The sequence below is a fragment of the Dendrobates tinctorius genome, unplaced genomic scaffold (genome assembly GCF_039654945.1).
Source record: "Dendrobates tinctorius isolate UK_male_01 unplaced genomic scaffold, ASM3965494v1 ptg000050l, whole genome shotgun sequence".
Lineage (NCBI taxonomy): Eukaryota > Metazoa > Chordata > Amphibia > Anura > Dendrobatidae > Dendrobates > Dendrobates tinctorius.
This window is the reverse complement of record NW_027361718.1, coordinates 1066969-1085000: the sequence shown is the minus strand read 5'-3', so window position 1 is coordinate 1085000 and position 18032 is coordinate 1066969. Positions and strand designations below refer to the sequence as shown.

Sequence of the window (18032 nt, the reverse complement as noted above, 5' to 3'; positions counted from 1 at the left end):
GCGCCGGACCTCTCTAACCTTTCCCAGCACCTGCGCACTGCAGTGGTGACAATGGACTCCAGCATTCTCGGCTGAGGGGCGGTTTTTTGCCATCTGACGGTTCAAGGGCGTTGGTCGGCGCAGGAATCCTCTCTACCGATCAACATCCTCGAGATAAGGGCCATCCTCCTGTCCCTCTGTCACTGGGAAAGACTTCTCAAGGGTCTACCAGTCAAAATTCAGACAGACAATACCACAGCAGTGGCATACGTCAATCACCAGGGAGGGACCCGGAGTTCCCTGGCGTTGGCCGAGGTATCCAGGGTCCTCCTCTGGGTGGAGACGATGGTTACGGCAATATCTACAGTACATATTCCCGGCGTGGTCAACTGGGCTGCCGATCTTCTCAGCTGCGAGGGTCTCGTGGCAGGACAGTGGTCCCTGCATCAGGAGGTCTTCCATCAGATTTGCCTTTGATGGGGAACTCCGGATGTGGACCTCATGGCGTCCCGGCTGAACGGGAAGGTTCCACGGTTTGTGTCCAGGTCCCGCGACCCTCTCGCTGTGGGCCCCGATGCTCTGGCCATTCCCTGGTCGCAATTCACGCTTCCCTACCTGTTTCCACCCCTTCCCAGGCTGTTGAAGATCAAAGCGGAAGGGATGCTAGTCATTCTGATCACACTGGATTGGCCCAGAAGGTCTTGGTTTGCAGAGATCGTCAATCTGGTGGACGCCCCTTGGAGGCTCCCAGACAGGCCAGATCTTCTGTCACAAGGACCGATCTGCCTCCAGAGTTCTCAGTCGCTCAATTTGATGGCGTGGCTGTTAAAACCCCGGTTCTGAGAGCGTCTGGTTTCTCCGATTGGGTGATACGCACCATGATCCAGGCTAGGAAGCCGTCGTCTTCCAAGGTCTATTATCGGACCTGGAAAGCCTATTTCCGCTGGTGTGAGTCCAATGACATTCCGCCGATGACTGTCGTTTCCTTCCATTTTGGCTTTTCTCCAAGCGGGACTTGATGCTGGTCTTGCCCTTAGTTCTCTAAAGGGTCAGGTATCAGCCCTCTCCATCCTCTTTCAGAAGTCCTTAGCCTCCTGCTCTCAAGTCAAATCTTTCCTTCAAGGAGTGGCTGTTCCGGGCACATTTCAGCTGTTCAAAACAGTTGACATGTACCGGGAAAGATGTGGGCACTCCGTCGGAACCCACATCAAAGGGAATCAGACATCAGAGTAAATTTACGCCCGATGTCGGAAAAGGGTTTATATCAAAAGAATGGGATTCCTGCCACCCCTTTATATCCTCAGACGTGCGCCTGCGCATCTCATAAAAACTGTTTTATAGTTGTCCCGTGCTGTATGTAACTTGTGCTGTCCGGTCCTATGCGTGTCTTCAGAGTGTGATCAGCGCCGCCTTGGTACCTTCAAACACCAACACTTCTAACTACATGTAAGTCGATGACGTCTCTCCATCATACACATAGTGCCCGAAGTCTCATGCGTGCGCAGTGGGATCTGAGACCTAGGCAGGCGCGCCTCACTCACCCTATAGAACAGCCAGTGATTTCCACGACGCAGTGGCGAGACTTCAGGCACTACATGGATGACAGAGACTAGCTGTTCAGTAGGACATAGTGAGGTGCAACTGCACAGCTGTCAGACTCCACTGCGTAGGTGAAAGACTTCAGGCACTATGTCTATGGCGGAGAGATGTAGTTAGAAGAGATGATGTTTGAAGGGACCAAGGCGGTGCTGATCACATTCTGGAGACACCCATCGGACCATATTGCACAATTTACATTCAACGCTGGACAAGTTTAAACACTTTTTCTGGGATACGCAGGCTCATGTCTGAGGATATAAAGGGGTTGCAGGAACCCCATTCTTATGATCTTAAAGGTCATGGGCATAGGTTATAAGCCAAAAAAGAGGTTCTGTTTAAATGGGTTGTTTGGTGCACATCACATCAACAGGTGAGCGTTGCTGCTGTAGTTCGCTGGCAGATAATTGTTCACTGGATTGGCAGGAGTCGTGTGCGTGTGATACCTAACACCCACCAATATGTCAAGTACTGGCAGGTACAGTTAGGTCCATATATATTTGGACAGACAACATTTTTCTAATTTTGGTTCTAGACATTACCTCAATGAATTTTAAACAAAACAATTCAGATGCAGTTGAAGTTCAGACTTTCAGCTTTCATTTGAGGGTATCCACATTAAAATTGGATGAAGGGTTTAGAAGTTTCAGCTCCTTAACATGTGCCACCCTGTTTTTAAAGGGACCAAAAGTAATTAGACAGATTAAATAATTGTAAATAAAATGTTCATTTCTAGTACTTGGTTGAAATCCCTTTGTTGGCAATGACAGCCTGAAGTCTTGAACTCAGGAACATCACCAGACACTGTTTCCTCCTTTTTGATGCTCTGCCAGGCCTTCACTGCAGTGGTTTTCAGTTGCTGTTTGTTTGTGGGCCTTTCTATCTGAAGTTTAGTCTTTAACAAGTGAAATGCAGGCTCAATTGGGTTGAGATCAGGTGACTGACTTGGCTATTCAAGAATAGTCCACTTCTTTGCTTTAATAAACTCCTGGGTTGCTTTGGCTTTATGTTTTGGGTCATTGTCCAATAGTAGTATGAAACGACGACCAATCAGTTTGGCTACATTTGGCTGGATCTGAGCACACAGTATGGCTCTGAATACCTCAGAATTCATTCGGCTGCTTTTCTGTCCTGTGTCACATCATCATTAAACTCTAGTGTCCCAGTGCCACTGGCAGCCATGCATGCCCAAGCCATCACACTGCCTCCGCCGTGTTTTACAGATGTTGTGGTGTGCTTTGGATCATGAGCTGTACCACGCATTCGCCATACTTTTATCTTTCCATCATTCTGGTAGAGGTTGATCTTAGTTTCATAGTTTCATCTGTCCAAAGAATGTTCTTCCAGAAGAACTGTGCTGGCTTTTTTAGATGTTTTTTTAGCAAAATCCAGTCTAGCCTTTTTATTCTTGATGCTTATGAGTTTAATTAAAGAGGGAATGAAAATAGAATTCCTTCAAATCCCTTATAATTTCTTTATCATAACCCGCCTTAACTCTATAGTACAACAAAAGGCCCTCGAAGTAGAAATTCAGAGCCTACTATCCAAGGGGGTTTTACCAGAAGTCCCAGAGGGACAAGAGGGTAGAGGGTTCTACTCTCCTTTATTTTTAATTTCCAAACCAGATGGTACGTTTAGGACAATTTTATAAATTTAAGGAAGCTTAATACGTTTATAAAAAATTATAAGTTTAAAATGGAATCAATCAGATCCACCATAAAACTTCTCTTTCCAAACTGTGTAATGGCGGGGATTGACTTGAAGGATGCTTACTATCATCTTCCTATTCATGATAGATACCAAAGGTACCTAAGGGTCGCGGTGGTATTCGAAGGCAAGATCTGTCATTTTCAGTATACGGCCATGCCTTTCGGCCTCTCTACGGCACCAAGAATCTTCACCAAAGTGATGGCAGAGGTGATTGCCTATCTTAGTCAGAAAGACACTCTAATCGTGCCTTATCTGGATGACTTCTTAATTATCGGGAACTCAGTCACCCAGTGTACCAGACGTGTGGCTGACGCGGTCTCATCTTTGCAGGATCTAGGCTGGATCATCAACTTCCAGAAGTCCAGACTCATTCCGCATTCCCTTCAGATGTTCTTAGGGTTCCAGTTAGACTCCACAACCCAGAGATGTCTACTCCCTCAGGTAAAAATTACACTCACAAAAGAGAAGGTGGAGGCAGCCATAAGTAGACATCGTATGTCTCTGAGAGGGGCAATGTCGCTATTGGGGTCACTCATTTCCTGTGCCCCGGCAGGTCGGTGGGCCCATTATCACGTCCGCACACTGCAGCATCAGATCCTCCAAGAGGACAGGTGACATAGTGGTCACCTCGAGAGCAAGATAACCTTGTCACAGGAGGTCTTGGCTTCTCTAGAATGGTGGCTAGATGATAACCATCTGTCCACAGTAGTCCCATGGGTCATAGTACCATCTTGTATCCTAACCACCGATGCTAGCCCCCACGGCTGGAGAGCCCATATGGGGAATAGCTTTTGTCAAGGAAGGTGGAATGGAGATGAACTAGGCTACTCGTCTAATCTAAAAGAACTGACAGCGGTATATTATGTTCTACACCATTTTCTTCCACAGCTCCAACGGAAGCATGTCAGGATCTTATCGGACAACACCACTACAGTGGCCTACATAGACAGGGAGGTACTCGATCAGAGACTGATGTCTTCTGCGGCAAGAATCTTAAACTTAGCCAAAAGTTATTTGTTGTCCCTCTCGGCCCTCCATATCAGGGGAGAGAACAACCAGGAGGCAGACTTCTTAAGCCGACACACACACTTCAGCAAGGGGAGTGGTGCCTCAATCCCCGAATCTTTAAGGACATAGTAGCTCTATGGGGGCAACCTCAGGTGGACCTCTTTGCCACGAAAAAGAACAGACAGATAAGTGTTTGCCTCCCTGTCAGATCATCCAGATATACTGGACGCCCTCCAGGCCTCATGGAAGTTCAACCTGGCATATGCCTTCCCTACGATAATTCTCCTACCACAGGTCATTCAGAAGATCAGAGAGGACAAGGCGAGAGTAATTTTGATAGCACCATTCTGGCCCAAGAGACCATGGTTCTCATGGCTACAAATTATGTCGGTGACAGATCCTTGGGTCCTCCCTTCAATTCCCAACCTACTCTCCCAAGACCCTTTTTTCCACCCCCAAGTGGACAGCTTACACTTGACGGCGTGGAATTTGAAATGCAGCTACTGAGATCGAGGGGGTTTTCTGAAACGCTAATTGCTACGCTCGTACAGATCAGGAAGCAGTCCACTACCCATATTTATACAAGGATATGGAAAAAATTCCTGCAGTTTCATACAGCGCCTCATACCACAGAAGTTCCGATATTTCCTATCTTGGAATTTCTACAGAAAGGGAAGGACTTGGGCCTGGCTGAAAGTCCAAGTGTCCGCATTAGGCGCACTGTACGGCCATAATATAGCAGGAAATAAGTGGATATCACGATTCATTACAGCTTGCGAACGGATAACTCCGGTTCACATACCTGCAATCCCTGCATGGGACTTAAATCTGGTCTTAGACGCTCTTATGGAAGAACCCTTCGAGCCGATAGACACGATATCCCTGAAATGCTTGTCACTCAAAACGGCCCTCTTCGTGGCACTGACGTCGGCTAGGAGAGTGAGTGATATCCAAGCCCTATCCATAGACCCACCCTTTTTTCAGATATACCAGGATAGGTTAATATTAAAACCAGACCCCTCATACCTGCCTAAGGTATCAACAAGGTTCCATAGATCTCAAGAGATACTTCTCCCGACCTTCTTTGGAGACCCCTCCACTCCGGAGGAGCGGAAATTCCACACCTTGGACGTTAGAAGAACAGTCCTAAAATATATTGAGAGGTCCAGGAGCTGGAGGCAGTGTAGGGCTCTGTTCATATCTTTTCAGGGCTGTAAAAAAGGGTACAGAGTCACGAAGAGCACCATTTCCCGATGGATCAGGGATGCCATTCGCTTAGCCTACTCCGCGAAAAATGAAGAGCCTCTGGAGAACATCAGAGCACATTTCACCAGAGCAGTGGCAACCTCCTGGGCCGAGAGGGGAGACTTTCCAATTGAAGCCATATGTAAGGCTAGTTTCACACTAGCGCTTTTGAACGCAGCGACGGCCTGCGCACGGCCGCCGCTAAGCCCCGCCCCCTGCCGCGCCTCAGTCGGTAGCTCCGCCTACCGGCGCATGTCCTGCGTCCCCTATCTTTATCACCGGGGGCGCAGGCCGTGCGCAATATGCGTTTGGCGGCGCATGCGCCTTTTTGACGGTGCGCCGAGCGCAACCAAACTGCAGCAGGTTGCGTTTGGCGCACCGTCAAAAGGACGCATGCGCCACCAAACGCATATTGCGCACGGCCTGCGCCCCCCCAGTGATAAAGATCAGGACGCATGCAGCGTCATGCGCCGGTAGGCGGAGGGGCTTAGCGGCGGCCGTGCGCAGGCCGTCGCTGCGTTCAAAAGCGCTAGTGTGAAACTAGCCTAAGGCAGCAATTTGGTCAACCCCTTCTACCTTCTATAATCACTATAGGCTTGACCTTTCATCAACTTCTGGCCTAAGCTTTGGCAGGACTGTCCTTGGCACGGTGGTCCCACCCAGGTGATGGTCTCTGGAATCTCTCCAGTGGGTGCTGTCCTGGCGAAGGGTAAAAACCCGGATTACTTACCGGTAATGCTCTTTTAATGAGTCCACGACAGCACCCGCTCACTTCCCTCCCTGCTAAGATATCAATAATAAAGTGTATCTGCTAAGGATGAATAAGTAAAATTTAGAAAAGCAAAGACATTGCCTAACCTTTGGCGGTCCTCCTGGTACTCTGAAATGCAAAACTGAGAAGGCAAGGCGGACCGCCCCTTTTTATCTTCCTGTCGGGTTTCCTGTTCCAAGTGGGGCGGATCCGATACCTCCAGTGGGTGCTGTCGTAGACTCATTAAAAGAGCATTACCGGTAAGTAATCCGGCTTTTCACCTGCATGGAGAGCTCCTTTGACCGCATGTTTCCTTCACAGCAAAACCTTCCAAATGCAAGCACCACACCTCAAATCAACTCCAGGCCTTTTATCTGCTTAATTGAGAATGACATAACGAAGGGATTGCCCACACCTGTCCATGAAATAGCCTTGGAGTCAATTGTCCAATTACTTTTGGTCCCTTTAAAAACAGGGTGGCACATGTTAAGGAGCTGAAACTCCTAAACCCCATCCAATTTTAATGTGGATACCCTCAAATGAAAGCTGAAAGTCTGAACTTCAACTGCATCTGAATTGTTTTGTTTAAAATTCATTGTGGTAATGTCTAGAACCAAAATTAGAAAAATGTTGTCTCTGTCCAAATATATATGGACCTAACTGTATCTGCTGACGCAACATCATCAGCAGCACTCGCCTCACGATGTGGAAGTAATTGGTGCCGGATAACTGAGTTGTCTCTTTTCACTTCTATTTTTGATACAGCCTGAAAGTCCTATCTGCACCATAAGCTGAGTACATATTACACAAGGATTGTGACATAAAGATATGTATTTTCATCTGATTCCTCCTCAGTCACATTGCCATGCTTTTCATATGTGCAATACACCTGTTTATGTACCTTTTGGTTCACTCACTATCTTGTCCTGAGTCTGTGTATTTTTGGCAATTTTTACCTATTTTATATTTTTAATGACATTTAATTAAAAAATTTTTTATTGTGCTCTTTTTTTTTTTCGTGTCCAATTTGCTGTATGAATGCAGTGGGATAATTTAACCCCTGTCTTAGAGCCACTACCCCTCGGTTTTCTTATTATCAGTTTCATGGAATTTTTTTTTTTTTTTTCTCTTGATCTCATTTAGGTTTAAAGTTTTTACAATCAGAAGAAAAGTTAGCAATGAGGGGAAATCTACTTGTCTTTACAGTAACTGCACTGTATATAAGGTCAAAGCGGGCTTCAGTGATAAGGGGAAAGGAAATGAAAACGTCTGGAACACTTGATTTTTCAGAACTCTGGATGTTTTTCTTGCATTGTTTCCCACAAAAGCAACCTTGTAAGAAATTTTAATTCTCCTTTTACCCCCTTTTCTCCCCTTCAGGATTGCGTCTGAACGTCTGTATGCAATTTTTTCCGATGTCACTCATGACAAAGTAAGTGATAAAACCTTCTTTTCTTATGACTGATAAATTGTATTTGTGAAAATCTTAAGGGGCATTCAGTTATAAAAAAAAAATATAAAAATTAGGACATAGATAAGAAATTATGTATAAAAAAATTAAAAATAAAAGAAACGATTGGCACGTTGCTCCACACAGCTGCTCACCCTTTACCTGCCACCTTTTCTTGCTTGTAGCATAGTCCCTGGTTTATACATGGACAAGTTTGTTGTAAATGACTTACTTTTAATTTGATTTAATGTGCTTTTTTTATCCCCAAAAAAAAAAGATTTCTAGAGATGAATCTGTGAACAAGGTTAGACTTGACGCCGAGGAAGTGCTGAAAGGTATTATAAAATTATTCCCAGAAAGTTGTGACATAAGATTACTCACAATGGTGCCTGTGATTGTACAGTTCTCCATGATACTCATGCTCATGCTCTTAGCTATGTATCCTCATAGAGCTTTATTGGCACAGATCATAATGAGACTGGTGTGGTGTGATTGGAAAGCATGATCAGGTCATGTAACTTTTAAGGGGTTGTCCAGTAAAAACAAGTCATCACTTATACAAAGGATGGGTGATAAGTTATTAATCAGTGGGGTCCGGCCGCTGAGACCTGCACCAATCGGCAGATCAGGGTACTTTCGTTCTCAATAGAAAGGAAATGGGCATGCTCCACCTCTGCTCCATTCATTCTCCATCGGCTGATTCCAGCAGCCCCATAGACAGTGAATGGTGAGGTGGTCGGCCATGAGACTTACTGCCCCATTTTGTAGCTGGAATAAAAAATTCCCCAGTTTTCTGATTGGTGAAGGTTCCAGTGTTCGGACCCCCACTGATCAGGATATTCTCACCCTTATGGTGGATAGGTGAGCACTTGTTTTCATTGGACAACCTCTTTAACAGTTGTAATTGTAAAACATTTTTGTACTTACATCTCACATCTCACATCTTTCATCCACGAGATTTCACTTTGACCTGACCATTCGTTTGTAAGCGCACATGGGAAGCAGTTTTTATATAAGTGATTTATGCCGCACTAACCTTTCTATGGGGAAGCAATAATTAGTTTAAAAACACAGATTACTCATTATGTACTTATTATAATGATGTATCGGGGTTAGGCAGAAAAATGGGGAGGCCCAGGCGCCATCTTGGTGTCTCTGCTGATGCCCAGGCGCCATCTTGGTGTCTCTGCTGAGGCCCAGACGAAAAAGAGAAGCCCTGTTCTAGCGCATTACATTTTCATCCTTTATATAGAATAAAATTATGATCTTTAATTTGATAAGCACACAAAAGTTGCATAACTTTTCCATATACAATGTAAAGAGGTTGACTAGAGGACTAAATTGTTTTTGAAAAGAGTAAATGGGTTAAAAAAATAAATTCATCCTAACCGATCTCCCCTGATCTCATTCTGTCTTTTATCCAATCCCCGATGTCCTCCACTTCCTGATCCATGTCTCTCTTAAACCATTGGATATCTCAAAAACTGAGGCCAATTCCTCACTGGTTTTGTAACTTTTATCTAGAGTAATATTCTTTCTATTGTGACTTTAGTTTTTGTGCCTTATTTATTTAACCCCTTGGCCTAAAATAATGAACATGTACAGGTGCTTCTCGCAAAATAAGAATATCATCAAAAGTTAATTTATTTCAGTTATTTAATTAAAAAAGTGAAACTCATATTATAGAGTCAGTTCAAACAGTGATCTATTTCAAGTGTTTATTTCTGTTAATGTTGATGATTATGGCTTACAGCCAATGAAAACCAAAAAGTCAACATGTCAGTAAATTACAATACTTTATTGTAAAATGATTGTAAAATCTGAAATGTTGGCCTACTGAAATGCACTCAATATTTGGTCGGGGCTCCTTTTGCATCAGTTACTGCATCAATGCGGCGTGGCATGGAGGCGATCAGCCTGTGGTACTCCTGAGGTGTTACGGAAGCCCAGGTTGCTTTGATAGCAGCCTTCAGCTCGTCTGCATTGTTGGGTCTGGTGTCTCTCATCATCTTCTTGACAATACTCCATAGATTCTCTATGGGGTTAAGGTCAGACGAGTTTGCTGGCCAATCAAGCACAGTGATACTGTTGTTTTTAAACCAGATATTGGTACTTTTGGCAGTGTGGACAGGTGACCAGTCCTGCTGGAGAATAAAATTTCCATCTCTAAAAAGCTTGTCGGCAGAGGAAAGCATGAAGTGCTCTAAAATTTCCTGGTAGATGACTGTGATGACTTTGGTCTTGATAAAACACAGTGGACCTACACCAGCAGATGCCATGGCTCCCCAAACCATCACTGATTGTGGAAACGTCACACTAGACTTCAAGCATCTTGGATTGTGGCCTCTACAGGTTCTGGGACCTTGATTTCCCAATGAAAAGCAAAATTTACTTTCTTCTGAAAACACCTAGGGCCACTGAGCAACAGTCCAGTACTTTTTCTCTTTGGCCCCCAGGTAAGATGCTTCTGGCGTTGTCTATTGGTCATGAGAGGCTTGACACAAGGAATGCGACACTTGTAGCCCATGTCCTGGATATGTCTGTGTGTGGTGGCACTTGAAGCAATGACTCCAGCAGCAATCCACTCCTTGTGAATCTCCCCCAAATTTTTTAATGGCCTTTTCTTAATCCTTTCAAGGAAGCTTGTGCACCTTTTTCTACCACACTTTTTCCTTCCACTCAACTTTCCATTAATATGCTTGGACACAGCACTCTGTGAACAGCCAGCTTTTTTTAGCAGTGACCTTTTGTGGCTTACCCTCTTTGTAGATGGGGCAATCATTGTCTTCTAGACATCTGTCAAGTCAGCAGTCTTCCCCATGATTGTGGAGCCTACTGAAACAGACTAAGGGACCTTTTTAAATGCTTAGGAAGCCTTTGCAGGTGTTTTTTTTTTTTTTTTTTTGTTAATTATTCTAATTTACTGCGATAATGACTTTTGGGATTTCATTGGCTGTAAGCCATAATCATCAACATTAACAGAAATAAACACTTGAAATAGATCACTTTGTAATGACTCTATGTAATATGAATTACAATTTTTGTATTGAAGAACTGGAATAAATTAACTTTTTGGTGATATTCTAATTTTGTGAGAAGCACCTGTACATCCATGTGGAGAAGGTTCAGGAAAATTTAACGAATGGCAAAAGATAAATCTGAGTCCTTGTTTATTTAATTTTGCTACTACAGATTCTATTTATATTATTTATTGACTTTTATTATACTAGAATATTACACAATACTATTTGTGCACTTTTTTGCTTTACAATGTGCAACCCTGTCAACTTTTCTCTTCTAGAAAAATTCCCAAATGCAGATCCGTTTGATATAATGGAGTCTTTCAGTATTGTATGTAAAGGCATTTTTAGGAATATCATACTAAACGAATATAGAAGGTATTGTCTCTCTCATCTGTGTTTTAAAGACAAAATTATCATGGTTGTTGCAGATTAGAAAAACATTGTTGCTTTCTTTCAGAAATGGCGCCACTCCGGACCATGGGTTTGTGCGCCTTATTTCAATGCTGCTCAGTTCACTTTTAATGAGCTAAGTTGCAATACCAGACACAACCCATGGTCATGGGTGGCACAGTTTCCTTGAAAACGACGCCATGTTCCTGGTGCATATTTTCAAATATGTAATCTTTTCTCCATTTGTGAAGATGTGATGGCAGAGACTTAACATCTCTCCGAAGTATCAGCTGTGATGTTGATCTTTACAAACCTCTCCATGGCTCGGCTTTATTCCAGCGGGGACAAACACAGGTCGGTACACCAAACTTCTGTATTACTCTAGAGATTGTGATATCCTGTTTGCTATCATATTAGTTTAAAATATTTAGCTTAGAATATTAAGATTTCCAGTTAGTAAAGGGAATCTTTCAGCAGGATCTCACACCCCAAACTATTTGTGTACATGTAGGTTTTGCAATAAACAGTCCAACGATGTCTTTATATGACCAATTCCTTCCTTCGTAACTGAGAAATCAGTGTTTGAATCTATATGCAAATGAGGCTAAAAGTTGGTTGTAGTTCTGAAGCCTCTGTCACTACAGCTCTATAACAGGTTCAATGCTCCCTCCCTCTGATTAACTGGCAACGCCTTGGCCAGAAGTCACACAACATGTAGGCTGTCAGTCAAACATTAAGAGGCGACGCTGAGTGGGGAATAGAGCTGGAGTGACAGAGGCTTCAGATCTACCATAGCTCTTCAACCTCATTTGCATAGAAATTCAAATGCCAATTTCTCAGTAATGGAGGAATGCACTGGCCTTGTAAGGGTATTGCTGGACTTCTCTTGAAAAAGATTACATGCCATAAAGTTTTGGGGGTTGAAAACCCATTGACAGATTCACTTCCTCTATTGCCGTTCTATCTGTTATAAGAAAAACCTGTCACTGTACCCGCCTTTGGACAAATCGAACATGAAGATGAAGTCAGGGCTGGAGCTGATCTTGGACTTCCTCTTTCTGCTCAATTCGACAGGAGGCGGAGACAGTGACGCCAGCGCTGATTGGCCGCCGGTTTCACGTGTCCTAACAACCACACAAGGACCCCTGGAGACTGAGTGTTGGCACAGCGGGAACTGCGCTAGTATAAGCTTTATTATTTTATGGGGGGGCCAAGCGAGAGGTATGAGAAGAAATTGTCCATCTAGTGGACTACTACTTTAAACCCCTTAATACCAAGTCATTTGTACGTTAAATTGCACCTGTCAGCAGTTTTGGCCGATATAAGATGCGGTGACTCTAATAGGATTTTTGTTTAAAAAATCCTCCAAAAATATTAAGAAATCACTGAAAAAAGGCAGAGATGCTTACCTGCTCGATATAAGTTGTGGCCATCACCTTTTAGGGCTTATACACAGCATTCTATAACACTGTAGATTATCCCCCAACCTGGCCTGGAAGATCTGAAAAATAACTTTAATTATACTCACCTGTGGGGCAGTCTGGTCCGAGGGGTGTCGCTTGTCTTGGTCCGGTGCCTCCCATCTGCTTGTGTCGCCTCCCTCCTACTTGCTTCTTGTGGATGACACCATCCTGCATCATCCACACAGGCTCCCCAGCATCACGCTCATGCGTACTTATCTTCCCTATTGAGTGCAGAGCAAAGTACTGCAGTATGCAGGCGCCGGGAAAGGTCAGAGAGGCCCAGCGCCTGCGCACTGTAGTACTTTGCTCTGCCCTCAATAGGGCAGATAAGTACGCCTACGCAGGAGCGAAGTGCCGGGGAGCCTGTGTGGATGATGCAGGATCGCGTTATCCACAAGAAGCAAGCAGGAGGGAAGCACCAGACCAAGACCTGAAACTTCCATCGGACCGGACTGTGCCGCAGGTAAGCATAATAAAATTTATTTTTCTGTTCTTCCAGGTCGGGTTGTGGGCTTATCTACAGCATTATAGAATGCTGTAAACTGTGTTCCAAATTATTATGCAAAAAGAGTTTAGGAGTGATAAGGTTAGAATTTTTTTGTTTGTCATTTAAACTCATTGATGGTGATGTGTGTCAGGGCACTGAAAGCAATTGCAGATACCTGTGCAAATTAGTTTGGCAGGTGTGTCCAAATAAAGGCAAGACTACTTAACAAGGCTGTTCCACATTATTAAGCAGCCTACATTTTTTGCCAAAATGGGGAAGAAAAAGGATGTGTCGGCTGCTGAGAAGCAACAAATTGTGGAGTATTTAGGTCAAGGCATGACTACAATCAACATTGCCAAGACACTTCATCGTGATCATCGCACAATCAAGAAGTATTTAGCTGATTCCCAGCACACACGTGTGCATGCTGATAAGGAAAAATTTGAGGACTCTTTCCAACACGCAATTGCGTCAGGTTAAAAGAGCAGCTGCAAAAATGCCTTGTCATAGCAGCAGACAAGTTTTTGAAGCTGCTGGTGCCTCCAACGTCCCCGAACAACAAGATGCAGGGTCCTTCAGAGGTTTGCAGCTGTGCGTAGGCCATCCTGTCGACCACCTCTATCCACTGCACACAAGCAGAAACTGCTCCAGTGGGCCAAAGGATACATGAAGACTGACTTCCAAACTGTTTTGTTCACCGATGAGTGCCGTGCAACGCTCGATGGTCCAGATGGATGGAGTGGAGGATGGCTGGTTGATGGACACCCCATGAAAACACGGCTAAGGCGCCAACAAGGAGGAGGTGGAGTAATGTTTTGGGCTGGAATCATGGGGAGAGAGATTGTCGGCTCCTTTAGGATCCCTGAAAGGGTAAAGATGAACTCCATAATCTATGTGGAGTTTCTAAAACAACACTTCCTGCCATGGTTCAAGAGGAAGAACCGTGCTTTCCTCAGCAAGATCATTTTCATGCATGATACTGCACCGTGTCATGCTGCAAATAACACATCTGCATCTCTGGCTGCTATGGGCATAAAAGAGGACAAACTTATGGTGTGGCCACCATCTTCCCCTGACCTCAACCCCATTGAGAACCTCTGGAGCATCATCAAAAGGAGTGTCTATGATGGCGGGAGGCAGTTCACATCTAAGCAACAGCTCTGGGAGGGTATTCTGTCCACATGCAAAACAATTGAAGCACAAACCATCCAAAAACTGACAAATTCAATGGACGAGAGAGTTCAGAAGCTTCTTTCGAACAAGGGGTCCTATGTGCAAATGTAACATCACCTAGAATAAAGTTTTGACTTGAAAACTGTTTGATTTCATTTTGTAATAAGCTGATAATGCTTATAATTTCACAATTCACCATTTTTTTGTTCAAAATAAAAAGGTTGAAAACTCTGCTGTGCATAATAATTTGGAACATGCATTTTGAGTGTTTATTTTTAAAAATATACTGTTCTCATAGGCAGTTTGTTCAAAAACATTGCAATTATACTAGAATATTAGATGACTGGAAAATAACAATGACTGCAATTCTCATAGGTAATTTAGAGAAAATATGAGGAAATATGTTTTGCATAATAATTTGGAACACAGTGTATATCAGCCCTGAATGGTGATGGCCGCATCTTATATTGGCCAAAACTGCTGACAGGTTCCCTTTAAATCTGACATGCATCACTTTGAGGTAACAACTCTGGAATTCTTCAAGGTATCCCAGTGATTGTTTTTTTTTCGTGACACGTTGTACTTTTCACAGAAAACTACAACATTTCTAAATTTTCAAACTTTTAATTTTTATTCCCTTAAATCAGATAGTTATACCACGCAAAATGATTAAAAAAATAACATTTGCCACATGTCTACTTTACATCAGCATTGTTTTTGAAATGTGGCCACCCATCGGCAATCCATGATCGCGTTACGGGAGTGCCGATGGGCGGTTAGAACAGCATGCATCCATGAGCAGCTGCTAGTTAGATTATGGCAGGATAACTCAGCCATCTGTCAACAAGGTTGGGCAAAGCTCATTTGCTGAGCCCCCATTAAAGTCAGGTAGCTGGCACATGACGTAACGGTGTGTCAAATGTCGGTAGGGGGTTAAAGCCCCTTTCAGACGTAAGTGATAGTCTGGATTTTCATCAGTGGTTGTTTTTTTGTTTTTTTTTTTATGATTTTCATTTGCGTTTGCTCAGTGTTTCAGTTTTTCCAAGTGTTTTATCAGAGATTTTCTTACACTAAAAAAAAAAGGAAAGCTTTTCTTATCCATTATAATGTTAAAAAATGAGATGGCATCCGTTTGCTGTCTCTAATTAACAGACCCGAAGACTAATTGATTATGATCAATAACTCAAAAACACACGTGCCTCTCCGTTAGGTCCACAAAAAACACGGACATGTCAACAGCCCTATAGACAGTAATGTGAAAAACATGTCTGAATGAGGCCTAAACATCATACCAAGAATACCCTTTTAAAGAGGGACCTGTAACTTGTCGCAACTATAGTCCTCAGCACTGAAATTGTGAAACCAAGAAGGTAAACTCAAGAGAGGATGGATGACATGGTAATGATATGCAAATGATGAAACAAAAAAAGTGGAAACACAATACTGAATAAATCGAGATGTTTTGAAAATTGAGAATGATTGCCATGCTCAGAAATCCACGAACTTACACTCCTCGGCTTCTAAAAATGAGGTCATTAATTAATGGTTGTCTGTGGAATGTTCTTCTACGCCGATTGTACTTGGGCACAGAAGTCATCAGGATCCACTGCTGGCAACTACCAACCATTGATGTCCTAGATGTGCTTGATAGGAGACAAGTCTGGAGACGCTGCAGGCCGTGGTAGCCCATTTAGGCTACATTGGCTGCTCACAGTAAAGTCAACAACATGTGACCTGGCATTGTCATGTAGAAAAATGGCTCCTCAGCCATTTCTCTAAAGTGTCCGTAATGCCTGGTTCCACAACCAAATCAATGTAACGCCGAGCTGTTACTGTACCTGGAATGAAGACTAGAAGGGTCAGGCTACTGTACATTGTTCCCATTGTTCCACCCATGCCATAATCCCGGGGGGTAGGACCGGAGTGACGTTACATCATGAAAGCCTCTTCTTTGGTCTAGAGACAACATGGGCAACACAATCTCCAACTATCATTGAATCCAAGATAAAAACGAAACTAATTGCTGCAGAGGACTTTCCTCCATTCCAGCCCCCGTTCTCTACCACTATTGCATTGTTTTGGAGAAATGGGCAAACCAATGGTTCCACAACCAAAAAGTGGTCCTGGAGATGTTTCTCTATCTGACCAGTCCAGGGAGCTTGTTGCTTGTGCTATTATGAGCAGCCTGGGTGGCCTAAACACGTTACTGTGGTCTGCAGCGTCTCTGGACTTTTCTCACATCGTGCACATTCCTCACTGATGGCAGAGCAAGGCGTTTAAGTGCATGTATTTCTACATGTGGGGATTATACTCGATACTGAATAAATCAAGAGGTTTTGAAAATGTTAAGTATTTTTTAATTTGCATATAATTAACACACATCCATCCTGTGATTTCCATCATTCCTCAACTCTTCCTTCCTGTGATCAGTCTGTTTCGGCTGCCAGAGACGGAAGTTAGACAGAAAGGCAGACCCCTAGTGGCTGAAATTTTGGAATGATTTTTCAGGCTCAATATTATTTTTGGAAAATAAAATACCTTGCTAGTTATTGCATTTTTTTGTTATTAGTTTATTGACATGATAGTCACTTCCTGAAAATTCCTTGTAGGTAGCGTTAAAATGATCTCACATCAACATTTTTCTTGTGTTGTAAATGTGTTTGTAACCATGAACTGCATTTCCTTTCTTTAATTAGGTTTTATCCACTGTTACTTTTGACTCCATTGAATCCAGTCTGAAAGCCGATCACATTTCTACAGCATTAAGGTATGTTCTCGCTTTGCTATTAAGAACGTACACAGGATTAGAGAAAGATGGCGGCTTCCTTCTGTAATCCGCATCAACAGGTTGTGTCTGGTATTTCAGCTTCCACCTACTTCAATGGAGGAGAGCTGCAGTACCAGACACAACCATGGGCAGGTGGGGGTGCTGCTTTCAGAATAAAGGAGCCATGTTTATGTAATACTAAGCAATTCCTTTTAAAGGGAAATTTGTGACCTCCAGAAAAGCAATGTAATTGCAGCCACAGTGGTCACGTGCCGGTAAATTGTATGTCATGTTGTATCATGCCTTGCCGGCTTACTGGAGCCATTGCTACAAGTAGAAAATGAAGTTTTATTCTCCCTGCACCATTTGCTTCAAGTCTTTGGGACAGTGCAAATAGATGTCACTGCACGGGAGTGATTACAGCGCATCCAATGTTTGTTTTCTCTGAATTAGATACATTTTTGTTTGGCATTTTCAGAGAAATTAAAATATTACAAACATTTAAACAATGATCAAGGCCAACCCCAATCCCATCCTACCCCACCCCTATGTCTATATACTGCTTCAAGAGAGATAAATGGCACTCTCAAATTCCTACCATTTATTTCTTAAGGTACTGTCACACTTAGCGATGTACCAGCGATCCCGACCAGCGATATGACGCGGTCAGGATCGCTGGTACATCGCTAAGTGGTCGCTAGTGAGCTGCCACACAGGCAGATCTCACCAGCGACAAAGCAGGGGTCGGGGGTCGCTACTTACCTGTCACACTAGGCGATCCTGCATCCTCCCGCCCGGCTCCACGCGTCACTTGTCGTCACAGCAGGAAGCGCCGCAGGAAGCTGACGACGAGAAACAGTCCTGAACGTTCTCGCGCGATCAGCGATAACCAGCGGGGGAGCGGGTCGGAGGTAAGTATCAGACACAGCGATATCGCTAGCAATATCGCTATAACGTCACAAGTTATAGCGATATTGCTAGCGATATCAC

General features: G+C 43.6%; 1 protein-coding gene across 2 annotated transcripts in view; it reads left to right on the top strand.

Moving 5' to 3' along the window:
• PNPT1 (polyribonucleotide nucleotidyltransferase 1) overlaps positions 1 to 18032 on the top strand; it is a 155078-nt gene that overhangs the window by 45589 nt on the left and 91457 nt on the right. For both annotated transcript variants that reach the window (XM_073576654.1, XM_073576653.1), the window contains exons 10-14: positions 7670 to 7721; positions 8017 to 8074; positions 11041 to 11137; positions 11404 to 11506; positions 16972 to 17042. In XM_073576654.1, coding sequence (XP_073432755.1) covers positions 7670 to 7721; positions 8017 to 8074; positions 11041 to 11137; positions 11404 to 11506; positions 16972 to 17042 — 381 coding nt within the window. The remainder of the gene's footprint in view (positions 1 to 7669; positions 7722 to 8016; positions 8075 to 11040; positions 11138 to 11403; positions 11507 to 16971; positions 17043 to 18032) is intronic.